Below are 16260 nucleotides of genomic sequence, written 5' to 3'. Positions count from 1 at the left end.
TTTATTTATTTTTCATTATTTTGGTTTTTCAAGACAGGGTCTCTCTGTGTATCCTTGACTGTCCTGGACTTGCTTTGTATACCAGGATGGCCTCGAACTCACAGTGATCCACCTGCCTCTGCCTCCTGAGTGCTGGGATTAAAGGCATGAGCCACCACCGCACGGCCCAACTTTTATTTTTTAAACACATTTATTTTTGTATGTGTATGGGTGTTTTGCCCACTTGTATATATGTGTACCATATGTATGTCTGGTCCTTGTGGAAACCAGAAGAGGACATCAGATTCCCTGGAGCTGGGCTTAATGGATGGTTGCCAGCCACAATGTGGATGCTGGCAATTGAACCTAGGTTCTTTGCAAGAGCAGCCATGTTATTGACCCATTGAGCTGTCTCTACAGTCCATGCCCAGCTTTTTTGTTTGTTTGTGTTTTTGTTTTTTTCAAGACAGGATTTCTCTGTGTAGCCTTGGCTGTCCTGGACTTGCTTTTGTAGACCAGGCTGGCCTCAAACTCACAGATATCCGCCTGCCCCTGCCTCCCTCAGTGCTGGGATTACAGGCCTGCTCCTCAACACCCAGCCCATGCTCAGCTTTTGTTAATAAAGATCAAACCACTGGCTTTGAACTTGATATGTAGCTGAGGTTGACCTAGTATGCCCCACCCTCTCACCTCTACCCTCCACACGCTGATATAACACATAAGCTTGCGTCGCCACGCCCACCACCACTTTGTCTTGATGGTGGTAGACAGGGTCAGGAAAGCCAAGAGCTGGTAGTTTCCAGAGCTGTGAAGAGCAAAGCAAGAGGGTAAAGAGGCAACCATTGTCCTTTCGTTGCCTTGGAATGAAGAGCTTCTAGTCTGGGTGGCCTTGGGCCAGTTTTCAGACAGCTCATCCTTGGAGAAAGCGAACACTGCTGGAGAGGTGAGACCCTGGGAGGGCCTGCCTCCATCTGAGTCTCATTTCTTTACCCTGTGCCTTGAGGCCCAGGCTGAAGGTGGCCAACCAGGATCCCAGACTTGCTACAGTTGGGTGAACAGGCTCTTTAGCAGGCTTGCCGGGTGTCTGAGCATCTTGGATCTACTCTCTTGCCTGGCCAGACCCAGCCTCCTCAACTGTCTGCTCCTGTAGCTCCCTTCTCCAGGCTCAGGCCGGGTTCTGGGGGTGTCTTAGCATTAGTTACCTCGGTGGGAAAGGGGCTTCTGGCCCCCATATCAATGTTTAACCGGATGTGCAGGTCAATATTTACCAGCAGAGAACCTGAGCTGAACGGGGGTTGGCTAAGAGCAAAGGTCCTGTGGGAGGAGAGAGCTCGGCCGGGCTGGCTGCACCAGGCAGAGCGTGGGGAGCAAGTGGGTCCAGGAGAACAGCGTGTGCTGCTGCAAGAAACTCGAAAAGGTAGGATGGACGGGTGGTGCAGCCTGCTCCTCGATGGGGGGGGGGGGCCACGTGCAGAGGAGCTGGGAAGCTGCTCCCCCCAGCCCCCACTTGGCAAGGGGTCTGGCTGAATTTATCCAGGGGGTCTGCAGCTTCACAATGTTGTGGGGTGGTGAGGAGCAGAGGTGAGGGCAGCCCCAGGAGATCTCTAGAACTTCAAAACCTGGAGGCCTGTTCTTTTTTTTTTTTTTTTTTGGTTTTTCAAGACAGGGTTTCTCTGTGTAGCCTTGACTGTCCTGGACTCACTTTGTAGACCAGGCTGGCCTCGAACTCACAGCGATCCTCCTGCCTCTGCCTCCCGAGTGCTGGGATTAAAGGCTTGCACCACCACACCCGGCTGGAGGCTTGTTCTTGCTTGGAGGAATCACACACACAGTTTGGAGATGAGGCCATGGCGGAAGAAGGCTCTTAGACACTATGGTGGGGGGTGACAGAAGGACCCTCCGGGCCTGAGATAAGGCCGAGGCTTATGTCAGGGGTTGAGGATAAGAAGCCTTTAGGGGAGGCCCTAGACTGAGATCTCCCCTCCCCCACCCACCAGTTGGGCTTCCCCGAAGCACCCTGGAGCTGAATTTCGGGGCAGAGTTAGGATGAGGCGTGTGGTTCCCGTAAGTCCAAAGGTGTCGGGGCCAGTCATTCATTGGGCCCCGCTACTAGGTCAACAAAGCAGCTTTCTGGCTGCCCTGCCACCCCAGCTCAGCTCTGAGAGCCTGTGGTAGCACCTGGGCAGCTTGGGAAAGGCTAGATGAAGCAACAACAGCAGGTTGGGTGGGTTCTCTAGGCTGGAAAGCCCTCCCGGATACATGTCGCTGAGGGAGGGCCACGCATCATGTTCAGTATTTACAAACATTCATATTTTGGTCTTCAAAACCTGCATGGGGGCAGGAAGGACCTCTGCCTTGAGCTTTCAAGACAAAGCAAAGCCCAGGGGCATGAAGGGAAGTGTGCAGGGTCCCTCTGGCAAGAAGCAGACATTAGATTGGAACCCAGGGCCAGATACCCAAAATGAGTCTTAAGTGATGAAGACTAAATGAGAAACTACAAGGGTGAAAAAAAAAATTATGGGAACTCCACCTCTTGGGACGAGGCCCACGGCTAATATGTTGTAGGTGTGGGTCCAGGTTCTTCAGCCTGACTGGGTGGTGGCGGCGGCAGCGCACCCCTTTAATCCCAGCACTCGAAAGGCAGAGATAGGTGGATCTCTACGAGTTTGAGGCCAGCCTGGTCTACAAAGCAAGTCCAGGACAGCCAAGGCTACACAGAGAAACCCTGTCTTGAAAAACCAAAATCAAAACCAGAAACCAAAAAAACAAAAAACAAAGAAACAAACAACAACAAAAAACCAAAAACCCAGGTTCCGCAGCCTGGTGGGGTCAGGGAGCCCAGGGAGCCCACAGGTAGCAGTCTGCTGCCTGGTGTTTGAGCATGAGGGGAACTGACCCTAGCTGTTCTGAATACAGGAACATGACGCTGCTCCGGGGGCTCCTGGTACTCAGCTTGTCCTGTCTGCAAGTCCTGTGCTCCATGGTGAGGCTGAGCTGAGGTCTGGGTGGGGAGAGGTCAGGTGGAAGGAGATGCGGGGGTGGGGGGTGGGGGGAGGCAGTTGGGGGGGGGGGCGCAGAGGCAAGTTTAGAAGAGGCCAGAGTGGTTGGGAGGGAGGATTCTGCATCTAGGGAGCTGCTAGATCTGAGGGGCCTCCCTGCTTCTGCTTACCCCGCTGTGAGCAGCATGGCTCTCCCGAGCCAGCAGGTACTCAAAAGTAAGGGGTTTGGAGGGCAGAGCTCAGGGTTTTCATCTGTGTCTCGGGTGAGGTGAGGACGTATGGGAGGTGCTTTCTCCCCACGTATGCCCTCTTTTCTATAGCAAGTGAGTGAGGAGGCCCAGCAGAAGCTGCCCCCACTTTCCCTTCTCAAGTTGGGCAACCAGGTACAACCAGGTGGGGCTGGGCAAGAATAGGTGGGGCCAGAGGGAGGAGAAGGACCAATCAGCGGAAGTAAGGGAAGGGGGTGGGGGAGGGGAGGGAGGAGGGGCAGCGGGAGGGGGGGCGCTGTCTTGGGTTCAGAAGAGATGAGGTGGGAAGGACCCCAGCATGACTCTTCTCTCGTCAGATCTGGGACAAGGCCTTTGCTGCTCTGTATAGCACCGGGACTGTGAGGGAGACACAGGGAACCTGGGACTGACCCCTTGACCTCACTGACCTCTGATCTGTCCTTGTAGGATCTTGTTGACCATGCTACCCTGAAGAGGTCCCCAAGAGACTGCGAGAATACCCCAACTGCGGAGGAGACCCGAAGGCTGGCTCAGGCCATGATGGCTTTCACTACTGACCTGTTCTCCTTGGTGGCTCAGACATCCACCAGCTCCAATCTTGTTCTGTCACCCCTGAGTGTGGCCATAGCACTCTCTCACCTGGCGCTAGGTACTGAGGCAGCCCCTGTGCAGAAGAAGGTGGAGGCCACAAAGAGCTCAGTGCCACAGAGGCTGCCCGTGGGTGGTTCCTCCATCGGGGACACATGGACATTTGGTAGAAGGCAGATGCCTGAGCTGTCACCACCCTCTATGAGTCGAAATCCAGGGATGGCCTAAGAATGTGTGAATTACAAATCCCCTTAGTGATTTAGGCCAAGAGTTTGATGGCTACAACATCTTCTACTGGGCATGAGGGTCTCTCTGTGGGAAACTGCCGTTCAGGGAGGAAAGGTACCCTGAGTGAGGGTTGTTAGCAGCAGAAACGGAAGTAGAATTTGGGAGTCCTATGGCTCAGTGGGGGTGAGAGAGGAGGAAAACAGTGGTCTGTGGCCATGGCCGTCATGGAGATGTGAGAGGGTGGGAGTGGGTGTGGGGCAAGAAAGAGCCTGTGGCCTGGGCCTCAGCCCGCTTGGTCCCCTTCAGGTGCTCAGAACCAAACACTACAGAGCCTGCAACAAGCGCTGCACGTGAACGCAGAGTCCTGCCTTCCCCATCTAGTGAGCCATCTCTGTCAGAACCTAGGCCCTGGGGCAATCCGACTGGCTGCCAGGATATACCTGCAGAAAGGTAGGTGCAGATGACAGTCACTGCCCAGGAAGTGCCCTTGCCACTAGGGAACATGGGTAAGGAAGAGGGGCTTGGCCTCCGGTAGCCAGGTAGAACGCCGGTGGCTGTGGAGGCCCCAGCCCTGGGAAGAGCTTATGGCTCATCGTATGCAGGATTTCCCATCAAAGACGATTTCCTGGAGCAATCGGAAAGGCTCTTCGGTGCAAAGCCTGTGAAACTGACTGGAAGGCAGGAGGAAGACCTGGCGAACATCAACCAATGGGTGAAGGAGGCTACGGAGGGGAAGATTGAGGATTTCCTCTCTGAGCTGCCAGATAGCACCGTGCTGCTTCTCCTCAATGCCATCCACTTTCACGGTGCGCTGCTCTACCGCCTCCTCCTCCTCCTCCTCCTCCTCCTCCTCCTCCTCCTCCTCCTCTTCTTCTTCTTCTTCTTCAGATTTATTTGTTTTATGTTTATGAGTACACTGTCTTCATGCACACCAGAAGAGGACATTGGATCATATTACAGATGGTTGTGAGGCACCATGTGGTTGCTGAGAATTGAACTCAGGACCTCTGGAAGAGTTGCCAGTGCTCACACTGTCTTCATGCACACCAGAAGAGGACATTGGATCATATTACAGATGGTTGTGAGGCACCATGTGGTTGCTGAGAATTGAACTCAGGACCTCTGGAAGAGTTGCCAGTGCTCTTAACCACTGAGCCATCTCTCCAGCCCGGAGCGCTGTTCTTATCCTGCTCATGGCTGACAGCTAGCCCCACCTCTGTCAGCTGAGGTTGTTAGGCCATAAAGCAGAGGGATTGTCTGGGTGTGTGAAGAAGAAGTTCAGAGGCTATGGAGGACAGCCTGCCCTAAGCTGGGGCCACAGAGGGATGGAGAACTACAAGCCCAGATGCAGGGAGGACACCTAAGATCAACTGGGTGTCAACTGGCCAGCACCTCAGGGAGCCTGGTTTCCCCTTGTTGAGTGGGTTCTAGGTGGAATGGCCTGGGCTTATGTTACATCGCTTCTGCCCTCTGCCTGGCTGCAGGTTTCTGGAGGACCAAGTTTGACTCAAGCCTCACCCAGAAAGACTCCTTCTACCTGGACGAGCAGTTCACGGTGCCAGTGGACATGATGCACGCGCAGTCCTACCCTCTGCGCTGGTTCCTCCTGGAGCAACCTGAGATACAGGTCATACCCTGGGTTTTGGCTTTGGCTAGCAAACCAGGCCTGGTACTGGGAGGTAAAGTCTGGTCCCTGGGGTAGGTAGTTCTGCAAGGGTCTGTTACGTCTCCACCTGGAACATGACCTCTTTGAGGTTTATTTGCTCAAAGAAAATATATTAGGGTTTTTTTTTTCACGTGCCAGATACTGTTGCCTGCACTGGAGTTTTAGTGGTGTCCAGGAAGGCCAGGGCTCTGCCTCTAAGGGAAGATAAGAGTTCCCACACAGAGCTTCTAAAAACTAAAAAGGAAGTTGGGTTTCAAGGCTTACTGCTCGGAACATTCTGATTGGATGGAGGTCCAGTACCAAGCTGTTTTACCTAAGGCTTCTCTCTTTTTTTTTTTTTTTTGCTTCTCTTGCTTGTAGCCTAAACATGGCTCCTTGGCTAGGACATTGATCCTTGGGCCTATCATCTGTGGCTGACACAAGAGGATGGGCTAGTTGTTTTTTGGTTCTTTGTTTTGTTTTTGTTGTTGGTTTTTTTTTCCCTTCAAAACAGGTTTCTCTGTGCAGCCTTGCCTGTCTGGACTCACTTTGTACACCAGGCTGACCTCGAACTCACAGCGATCCGCCTGCCTCTGCCTCCCCAGTGCTGGGATTAAAGGTGTGCGCCACCACTGCCTGTCTTGGGCTAGTTTTGTTTGTTTGAAGGTCTGGCCATATTACCCAGGCTAGCTTTGAACTCATGATCTTCCTGCCCCAGCTGTCTGAGTGCTGGGATCCCAGGTATGTGGCACCATGCACCTTCTCACCCATTCTCTTGGTTAAGTTTTACTAGGCAAGCAGGGCGCAGCATTGTCGGTTCTGCAGGAAGGAGCCATGTGGACAGCCTGGCTTCTCTCTAGCTCATGGTGGGAGAATGGTAGCCTGCTTGGCTCCCCTTAGTGTCTCACCTTCCTGTTGCTCCTTCGCTCGAAGCCCTGTGCTACCCACTCTTCCCTCATCCCTTGGCTCCATCTCTCCATCCTCCTCTGGCCTTTTGTAGCCAGGCCCAGGAAGCCAGGCCCTGCGCCCACCCTCCTACTGGCAGAGGACCTGCCTGCAGGCACTATGCTGGAGCTCAGAGAGTCACAGCTTCAAGAGTTTGAGCTTAGTGATGGCCATGCTGCTTTAACTGCCGGAATCCTTCCAAAAAGGTCCTGTGAGCTGAGTGCAGTGGCCTCCGCCATAATCCCAGCACATGGAAGGTGGAACCAGGAAGACCAAGAGCTTGAAGACCATCAGGGCTACATAACCAGGAAAAAAAAAAAAAAAAACGGGGGTGGACAAAAAAAAAAAAAAAAAAAAAGAATCTCATTCCAAATCTTGGCATATATAGAAAGTCACTGGGTGAGGGTGAAAGAAAGGCGAGAGGCAGGGTTCCCACCCTTTGCATGGGTCCTTTTAAAAATCAGTAGCCCCACCTATCATATACAGGGAAAACTGAGAGGCAAAGACAGCAAGGCCCACAGCTTGTTTGTACAGCTAGCTGGCAGCAGACGGAGAACTCAGTTTGTAGTGAAGACACTGCTAGAAGATTCAAAAGTGGCTGGACATGTAGTTCAGTTGCCATGTACTTGCCTGGCATGCCCTTGGTTCAACCCCTGACATCACGTAAGCCAGGCACAATGAGGCACATCTGCCATCCCTAGTACTTTTGAGACAGAGGCAGAAGGCTTAAAAGTTCAAGGTGGACTTGGGTGCAGTGGCGCACGCCTGTAATCCCAGCACTGGGGAGGCAGAAAGAAGTTCCTGGTCCTCCTTAGCTAAATAGTCATTTCAAAGCCAGCTTGGGATTCATGAGACCCTGCCTCCAAAAAAGAGAGAGCTATGTGTAGGGGCATACACCTTTAATCCCAACACTGGGGAGGAAGAGGAGGGCTGATCTCTATAAGTCAAAGACAGCCTCGTCTGCAAAGGGAGTTCTAGGACAGCCAGAGCTACATCTAGGAAAAACAAAACAAAACAAAAAAACCAAAAAACCAACAACAACAAAAAGATGGCAAAAAAAAAAAAAGCAGAGAACAATTTAGAAAGACAATACTGCTCCACCTCACAGGTGACATGAAGGCAAACTAAACTTGAACCTCTGGCTCACGTCTCAAAAGTACAGAAGTAATTTTGGCCCGGACTCGAGACAGGTCCAGGGGCTGTCTGGTCCTCACGTTCTCTCCTTTTCCTATCTGTAGGTGGCTCATTTCCCCTTTAAGAACAACATGAGCTTTGTGGTCATGATGCCCACTCACTTTGAGTGGAACGTGTCTCAGGTACTAGCCAACCTGAGCTGGGACACTCTGTACCAGCCCTCGCTTCGGGAGAAGCCCACCAAGGTGCGACTGCCAAAACTCCATCTGAAACAGCAGCTGGACTTGGTGGCCACTCTCAGCCAGCTGGGTAAGGAGATTGGGCATAGGGTGGCCCCCAGGTGGTCTGAGCAGGGTATGTGAGCTGGCAGTGTGTCTGAGTCGGAGGTGGCCCTGCATCCCGGATGGGAGCATTTAATGTGTTCCCCTAGACCTTCTGTCCTGGGGTGGAGTGCCTGAGACTGAGCACTACAAAGAATTCTGGGTAGAGAGTTCAGGGTGATGTGCGAACCTCACTGGCTAGCTTGGAAAGGGGAAGAGGAGAAGCTGTGTCACCATGTTGAAGAGCTGCGGGTACTATGCATTAGGTACTGCAAACTCACTGTGCTCAGTCTGGGCTGGAGAGATGGCTCAGAGGTTAAGAGCACTGGCTGCTCTTCCAGAGGTCCTGAGTTCAATTCCCAGCAACCACATGGTGGCTCACAACCATCTCTAATGAGATCTGGTGCCCTCTTCTTGTGTGCAGGAGCACAATGCAGGCAAAAACACTGGTCTGTACATAATAAATAAATAAATCTTAGCCGGGCGTGGTGATGTACGCCTTTAGTCCCAGCACTCGGGTGGCAGGGGCAGGCTGATCACTGTGAGTTCGAGGCCAGCCTGGTCTACAAAGTGAGTCCAGGGCAGCCAAGATAACATAGTGAAACCCTGTCTGGAAAAACCAAAGCCAAAACCAAACCAAAACAAAACAAAAAAAAGGGCTTCTAGAGCTGGGCATGGTGGCACACACCTTTTTTCTGCAGGGTGTGTGTGTGTGGGGGGGGGGAGGTGGTACAAGACAGGGTTTTTCTGTATAATAGCCCTGGCTGTCCTGGAACTCTCTTTGTAGACCAGGCTGGCCTCAAACTCACAGAGATCTGCCTGCCTCTGCCTCCCACTGCTGGTGGTGCACACCTTTAATCCCAGCACTCAGGAGGCAGAGGCAGAGGTAGGCAGATCTCTGTGAGTTTGAGGCCAGCCTGGTCTACAAAGAGAGCTCCAGGACAGTCAGGGCGATTACACAGAGAAACCCTGTCTTGAAAAACCAAAAGAAAAGTTTCTAGAAGTGATGTCTAGGCTGAGACTTGAAGGCTTAACAGATAGCAATCAACACGTGGGGTCAAGTGTCCCCTTCGGCCAGACAGGACCAGATAGGCTGGGGGCAGCACTGACCGGTCATCTGCTGCTCTGGGCAGGCCTGCAGGAATTGTTCCAGGGCCCAGACCTTCGTGGGATCTCTGACCAGAGCCTGGTGGTGTCCAGCGTGCAGCATCAGTCTACGATGGAACTCAGTGAGGCTGGCGTGGAGGCGGCCGCAGCCACCAGCACAGCCATGACTCGCATGTCCATCTCCTCCTTCACTGTGAACCGACCCTTCCTCTTCTTCATCATGGAGGACGCCATAGGCATGCCCCTCTTTGTGGGCAGCGTGAGGAACCCCAACCCTAGTGCAAAGCCCATCCTCCAGGAACAGCAAGATTCCCCTGACAACAGGGTCTTCCGGAATGACAAAGCTGACTTCCATGGAGACAAGACCTTTGGTCCTGACTTGAAACTTGCACCCCCATTGGAGGAGGATTACCCCCAGTTTAGCACCCCCAAGTGAGGCGGGCGGGGTGGGGGGGCTGGGCGCAGCATCCTGAGTCCCTACCTGGGTCAGCTTCTCAACTCTCGTGACTCTTCCCAAGCAACTTTGCAGGATAGGGCTAGGGCGGGACCTGGGGTGATGGTCTCCGGGGACAGGAGGTGGGGTGGGACCTGGAGGAAGGCAGGCACAGGCAATCTTCATTTCTTCCAAAGGGGTGAAGGGGGGGGGGCGACCTTTTGTGGGCGGGGCACAGTTTTGGCTAGAGGTAGGTTAGGCGAGACCCTAAGGTAGTTGGGGTCCCTCCACATTTGTAAGCAGAGGCCGGAGAGGCTGTCTTTAGACATATCCCCAAACACCCTGGATGGGCAAAGGAGAGAAAGGTGTTGATCTCCTAAGCTTAGACCCTGACCTTGGTGTTGCACTCCATGGGTGCAGGCTGACCTACCCTGACTCTGATGTCCCTTGCTGAAGACATCTAGGCCTCCACCCATGTCACGACACCCAAGTCACCTCTCTGGTCTTTAGAGATGCCAGCACTGCCAAGAGCCCCCTTCCTTCCTCTGTCTTGTCCTCTTTTGCCAAGAAGCTTGGGGCTGAGGCAGGGAAGGGCACCTTTATCTCCCAAGACTCTTTTGTAAAGTTTTTGTAGTGATTTTTATTGCCACCTGAATAAAGAACGACCGGGCCGGGCTGGTTTGACGTCACAGTTCTGGGCAAGTGAATGTGGCTGGGAGGCAGCCACAGGGCAGATCGCATGGAGCCCTCTCTGTGCCACGTTTGGTCTCTGGCCACATGCCAGTCCTCTCTAGGCCTACCTCCATGCCAGCCTGGCTCAGCTCTCAGCCCCTCCCTCTATGTGTGCCTCAGGCAGCGAGGAACAAGGACAGCTCAGAACTGGCAATTAGGGAGCTAGCGGGTATCTAATTACACCTCTGCCGCTATGCCAGGAACCGGCGCCCGCCAGCCGGGGGGCAGGCTGACAGCTGGAGCCTGGCAGTGTCTGAGGATTTGGGGGATGTAATTGGGGATACCTTGGCACCGGGGCTGGCTACTTCCTGTGAGAGAGCAGGAGCTGTAAGCAGAACTGGTGGTATCCGTGTGGGTGGGGACAGGCACAGCTCCCTGATGAGATTTGTCTGAGTGCAGGGTGTCCGTGTGGCAATAGCCCTCTGGAGCCCTAATATTCCTGGGCAGGGGGCAGGGAGGGAGGAGACGGCGAGGGGCATAAGAGGTCCCTGGTGTGGGATCCTGATGCTGCTAAGTGTGTGGGTGTCGGGGGGTGGGAATGTGTGGCGTGTCTGTCAGAGGGAGAGGGTCCCTAATTGAGACAAGAACAGTGGATGGGGAGCCAGCTGGGTTGGGAGGGAAGGCCTATCCAGCAGGAGGACGCCTCAGAAGTTTCTGGAGGAATGCTGGAGAGCTGCAGGGAAGAGGAAAGGCAAGAGCGTTAGGTCAGGTCAGGGCTGAGAGCATGCGCAGTAGCTCAAGATGAGCTGAGCTTGGTGCTGGGGAGGACGGAGAGCAAGTCAGTCACTGGAATCCGAATATGAAGGGCACTAAGACCACGCAAAGAAACAGAAAAGATTTGCTATTTACTTTTATTTTGTGTGTATAAGTATCTTACCTGAATGTATGTTTGTGAGTCACATGTGTTCAATGGCTATGGAACAAAAAAAAAAAAAAAAAAAAAAAAAGGCATCGGATCATCTGAAACTGGGTTCTGAGACACCGTGTGGGTGCTGGGAACCAACCTGGGTCACTGAAAGAGCATCAAATGGTGGGTTTTTTTGTGTGTGTGTGTGTTTTTTAAAGATTTATTTATTATTATGTATACAATGCTCTGCCTGAACGTACCTGCAGGCCAGAAGAGGGCATCAGATCTCATTATAGATGGTTGTGAGCCACCATGTGGTTGCTGGGAATTGAACTCACGACCTCTGGAAAACAGCCAGTACTCTTAACCTCTCAGCCATCTCTCCAGCCCCAGCAAATGCTCTTAACTGCTGAGCCATCTTTCTCCTGATTCCCTCTCTCCCTCCCCTCCCTCCCTCCCTCCCTCCCTCCCTCTCTCTCTCTCTCCCACTCTCTCCCCTCCCTTTGTCTTCCTTCCTTCCTCCCTCCCTCCCTTCCTTTCCTTTTTGTTTTTCGAGACAGGGTTTCTCTCAGTGTAGCCTTGGCTGGCCTGGAACTCACTCTGTAGACCAGGCTGACCTTGAACTCAGAGATCTGCCTGCCTCTGCCTCCTGAGTGAAGAAGTTAAAGTCGAGAACCATCACCACCACCATCAACATCACGCATCCCCTGGCTTTAAAATTTTTTATTTTAAATTTATTTTAAATTATGCATAGGTGTCTGTGGGTTTGGACCCATGATAGTTTCCCTCAGGGGACAGACAAGGGTGTGGTTGCGAAGCACCTGACATGGGTGCTGAGAACAGAGCTCCGGTCCTCTGTAAGACAAGCTCAGCCAACTCTCCAGCTTTCTATTGTGTTTTCTGCTTTAAAATTTTTGTTTACATTTATTTATTCATTTATCATTTTTGTTTGGGTTTTGGGTTTTTTGTTTGTTTTGTTTTGTTTTTGCGACTAGGTCTCACTATATAGTCTTGGAACTCACTTTGTACACCAGGCTAGCCTCAAACTCACAGAGATCTGCCAGCCTCTGCCTCCCGAGTGCTAGGATTAAAGGCGAGAGCCACCACATCTGGCAATTTACATCTTGATCTCACTATTTTTTGAGTGTGTGTGTGTGTGTGTGTGTGTGTGTGTGTGTGTGTGTGTGTGTGTGTGTGTGTGTTCCATAGTGCATAAGTAGAGGTAAGGGAACAACTTGCAGGCATGGGTTCTCTCTTTCTTTCTTTCTTTTTCTTTTTTTAAAGATTTTTTAATTTTATCATTTATACATTGCTCTGCTGAATATGTGCCTGCATGTACAGCTGCAGGCCAGAAGAGGGCACCAGAACACATTATAGATGGTTGTGAGCCACCATATGGTTGCTGGGAATTGAACTCAAGACCTCTGGAAGAGCAGACAGTGCTCTTAACCTCTGAGCCATCTCTCCAGCCCCGGGTTCTCTCTTTCTACACATGGTTTTCAGGAATCAAACTGATACACTCCCCCCCCGCAGCCATGACAGCAACCTCCTTCACCTGCTTAGGCATCTTGCTGGCCCCTTATCCTGGCTTTGAATTTTATACAGATGAATCATAAAGTCTTCTCTGCCCCTACACCCCGCCCCTGCCTGGCAATGCTGGGACTGAGCCCGAGGTCTCGCAGATGAGGCAATGGCGGCTCAAGTGCTGATCTGCATTTCTAGCTTAGTTTGTAGTCTCTTGTGTCTGTCAGGTGTCTTGCACTCAGCCTCACAATTTGGGGACTTGCCTGTGTTGTGCACAACAATGTCCCTTCTTCACCCAGAAGCCCTAGCCTTGTGAGAGGCTGGGTCTGAGTTCGGCTCTGGAAGGCTCATGTGCCTTCTGGAGGGAGAGGGGTGAGGTGGGCATAAGAAGCCTGCTTGGCTGGCCCACCCAGGGTGCACATCAAAGTCATAAAACTTGTGGCTAGACCACAGGAGTAAGAGAAGGAAGTACTCAAGGATGATGGGATTTGTCCTTGCAGTTCCTAGGTTTTTGTTGTAAAGAAACGGCAGGGGTGGTGCCTTCGGCTAAGCCGGGTAGCACAATGATTATAGGGTGGATGGGAGATTTGCGCTTTAAACACGTTATAATGGAAACGTTATCCTAATACAGGCCAGCCACATGTGCCATTTTGCCTGGGAAAGTTAGAGCTATTTCTGACATTTGAGCTAATTAGTGGCATCCAGTCTTGGAACGCTGTTGGAAGTGTCCTGTAAATTCATTCCTGGGTTTTACCATGTGGGTCTGGAAAGCAGGGAGCTGCTCACCATGGTGCTGAGTCTGCCCGCTTTGAATGTTGAGGAGCTGACCGAATACTTTAGAGTGTGTCTTTGACAGCATAGAGATGCTTTAAGCCATGGAACTAGGGGCTGGGTGGGTGGGGCACCTGCTTCGAGTGTGCAAGGCTGTGGGGGTCTCATCCCCAGTAGGGGTGGGGAGACACTAAGCTGAAAGAAATCCTGTAAGGGGCATGATGTTTATAGAAAGGAAAAGAGTCTCAGGGTCAACCAGCAGAGACAGAGAAGATGGGGTGCTTGAGGTGGGAGAAAACGGAGACCAGAGAGAGAGGGCCTTGAGGAGGAGGGACACTGCTCTGCTGCTGGCTTCTGAGGGTGGAGGTTTCCATGTTGCTGTCACACAAGTCAGCCTTGAGGTGACAACAGCAGTTTCAGAGGAGTTGGGCACAGAGGCACAGAGGTGAGGAGGAAGTGGGAACAGAGACGTTGTCCTCTACACCGTGGCTGTAAGGGGGATGGGCAGTGACTCTCAGGGACTGTATCATCAAAAGGAGTGGGGTTTTTTTTTTTTTTTTTTTTTTTTTTCAGTGTTCAGATTGAACCCCGGTCTTGGACATGCTGGAGAAACGCTCTACACTAGACCTAAGAGATGTCTTTGATGGTCTTGCGTTTGCTTGTTTGTTCATTGTGCATGTACATGTGCGTGTGAGTGCAGGTGCCTTAGCACACATACAGAGGTCAGAGGACATCCTGCGGGAATAGGCTCTCTCCATGTTGTCTGGCTTGACAGCAAATACTAACAGTTGTGCCCTGGAAGTGCAGACCAGTTTGGAGGTCTCGAGTAACTTCTCAGAGCAGACACTGGAAGGAGAGTCTGAGAGTTCGTTGAGTGGACTTCCATTGTCGTATTTCCTGGAATCCCACAGAACCAAAGTGGAGACAATGAGGTTTCTCCACCATTCCAGCAGAGGGCGCACTCTTGCCAGAGCCTTTGACCTATGGTAGCTTCCAGAATGCTTTCCCATCATGCGTCTGTGACGGTTGGCTTAGTAGGAGCCATGGTGTAGAGAGAGCCCTCTTTAGCAATCCCCTTCTTCAGGTGCAGCCCCAGGAGAGGCTGGCATTAGAACAGCAGCAACTGTGAACCCGATTGATTGAGGGCTTTTCTAGAAGCTTCCTCCCCCCCCCCCCCTTAAGACTGGAAACAGTACAACTCTCATGTTCCTGCAAATAATTCCTTGTGTACACACGTTTGTTTTATTCTTTGGAGAAGTAGGGGGAAGAATCAAGGGTCTCATGCATGCCAGGCAAGCACCGGATCAGAGCTATGCCTCTGGTCTTGTGGGAGGTTAAGTGTTGCACTCACTTAGAATTCTGGGCTTCCGGTTCAGGCTTGTCCACTTTTTTGTTTTGTTTTGTTTTTTGTTTTTCGAGACAGGGTTTCTCTGTGTAGCCTTGGCCATCCTGGACTCACTTTGTAGACCAGGCTGGCCTCGAACTCACAGTGATCCGCCTGCCTCTGCCTCCCGAGTGCTGGGATTAAAGGTGTGCGCCACCACGCCCAGCCTGCTTGTCCACTTTAAATGGTCAGAGTTGCTGCATACATACGGCCACACACAATGCTGGCATTTAGTGTCACCTTCTTCCTCACAGGTGCCATCTGAACATACATACACAGTGGGTAGAGTTCCTCACGTTCTACACCCACGGCAACACTGGTGTCATATGATTAAATTTTATCACCCTGATGAGTGTGCGACAGGACTTCCTTTTTTTTTTTTTTTTTCCTTTGAGAAAGGATTTCTTTGTGTATCCTTGACTGTCCTGGATCTTGCTCTGTAGATCAGGCTGGCCTGGAACTCACAGTGATCCACCTGCCTCTGCCTCCCGAGTGCTGGGATTAAAGATGTGCTCCCACGCCCAGCCCCTTGAAATTTTTGGTTTTTTGTTTTTGTTTTTTGAGACAGGGTTTCTCTGTGTAGCCTTGGCTATCTTGGACTCAGTTTGTAGACCAGACTGGCCTCTAACTCACAGCGATCCACCTGCCTCTGCCTCCCAAATGCTGGGATTAAAGGTGTGCACCACCAGCCCGGCCTCTTGAATTTTTTTTTTTTTTCGAGACAGGGTTTCTCTGTATAGCCTTGGACATCCTGGACTCGCTTTGTAGACCAGGCTGGCCTCGAACTCACAGTGATCCGCCTGCCTCTGCCTCCCGAGTGCTGGGATTAAAGGCGTGCGCCACCACGCCGGGCTTGAATTTTTTAAATAAGTGTTTTGTATTAATTCTCTGAGAATGTCATATGGTGTTGACTGTATTCATCCTCCAATGTCTCTCAACTCCTCCCAGATCCACCTCCACATCTCTCCACTCCCCCATCCCTCCACCTCCCATCCCTCCATGCCCCCATCCCTCCATCCCTGCACCCCCATCCCTGCACCCCCCGACCCTCCACCTCTCAATCCCTCCACCTCCCCATCCTTCCACCCCCTATCCCTCCACCCCGCATCCCTCTCACCCCCATCCCTCCACCCCCACCCCTCTACCCCATCCCTCCACCCTGCATCCCTCCATCCCCATCCCTCTACTCGCATCCCTCGACCCCGCATCCCTCCATCCCCATCTCTCCACCTCCCCAACCCTCCACCCCATCCCTCCACCCCCCATCCCTCTACCTCCCCATCCCTCTACCTCCCCATCCCTCCACCCGCAGTTTTGACTATTTTTCATTTTTATTTGTGTGTATGTGTACATGCCTGTGACAGTTTTTTTTTTTTTGATACAGGGTTTCTCTGTGT

At 52.1% G+C, this 16260-nt stretch overlaps 1 protein-coding gene across 3 annotated transcripts; it reads left to right on the top strand.

The window, feature by feature from the left end:
- Window positions 1–1239: 1239 nt before the first annotated feature.
- On the top strand, window positions 1240–9644 carry Serpinf2 (serpin family F member 2). Of its 3 annotated transcripts, XM_051157956.1 has the most exons (9): window positions 1241–1396; window positions 2896–2962; window positions 3299–3361; window positions 3653–3854; window positions 4328–4471; window positions 4624–4827; window positions 5506–5648; window positions 7850–8054; window positions 9199–9644. In XM_051157956.1, the coding sequence occupies exons 2-9, from the start codon at window positions 2900–2902 to the stop codon at window positions 9606–9608; spliced, it is 1434 nt and encodes a 477-aa protein (XP_051013913.1). In that variant the 5' UTR covers window positions 1241–1396; window positions 2896–2899; the 3' UTR covers window positions 9609–9644. The 3 variants fall into 3 exon arrangements, with proteins under 3 accessions (XP_051013914.1, XP_051013913.1, XP_051013915.1); XM_051157957.1 differs by lacking the exon at window positions 3299–3361 and having other exon boundaries at window positions 1240–1396; XM_051157958.1 differs by lacking the exon at window positions 1241–1396 and having other exon boundaries at window positions 2913–2962; window positions 3299–3371.
- The last annotated feature ends 6616 nt before the right edge of the window (window positions 9645–16260 follow it).

Source organism: Acomys russatus, chromosome 16 (assembly GCF_903995435.1).
Source record: "Acomys russatus chromosome 16, mAcoRus1.1, whole genome shotgun sequence".
In the NCBI taxonomy this organism is placed as follows: Eukaryota; Metazoa; Chordata; class Mammalia; order Rodentia; family Muridae; genus Acomys; species Acomys russatus.
The sequence above is the reverse complement of the archived record's forward strand: the minus strand, read 5'-3'. Positions and strand labels throughout refer to the sequence as shown.

Bases quoted from the DNA above. Each gene is read 5' to 3' on its own strand.
- Serpinf2 (XM_051157956.1), top strand. From the start codon at position 2,900: ATGACGCTGCTCCGGGGGCTCCTGGTACTCAGCTTGTCCTGTCTGCAA. The intron at 4,472-4,623 runs GTAGGTGCAGAT...CATCGTATGCAG, and splicing joins CAGGATATACCTGCAGAAAG to GATTTCCCATCAAAGACGAT. The intron at 4,828-5,505 runs GTGCGCTGCTCT...GCCTGGCTGCAG, and splicing joins CAATGCCATCCACTTTCACG to GTTTCTGGAGGACCAAGTTT.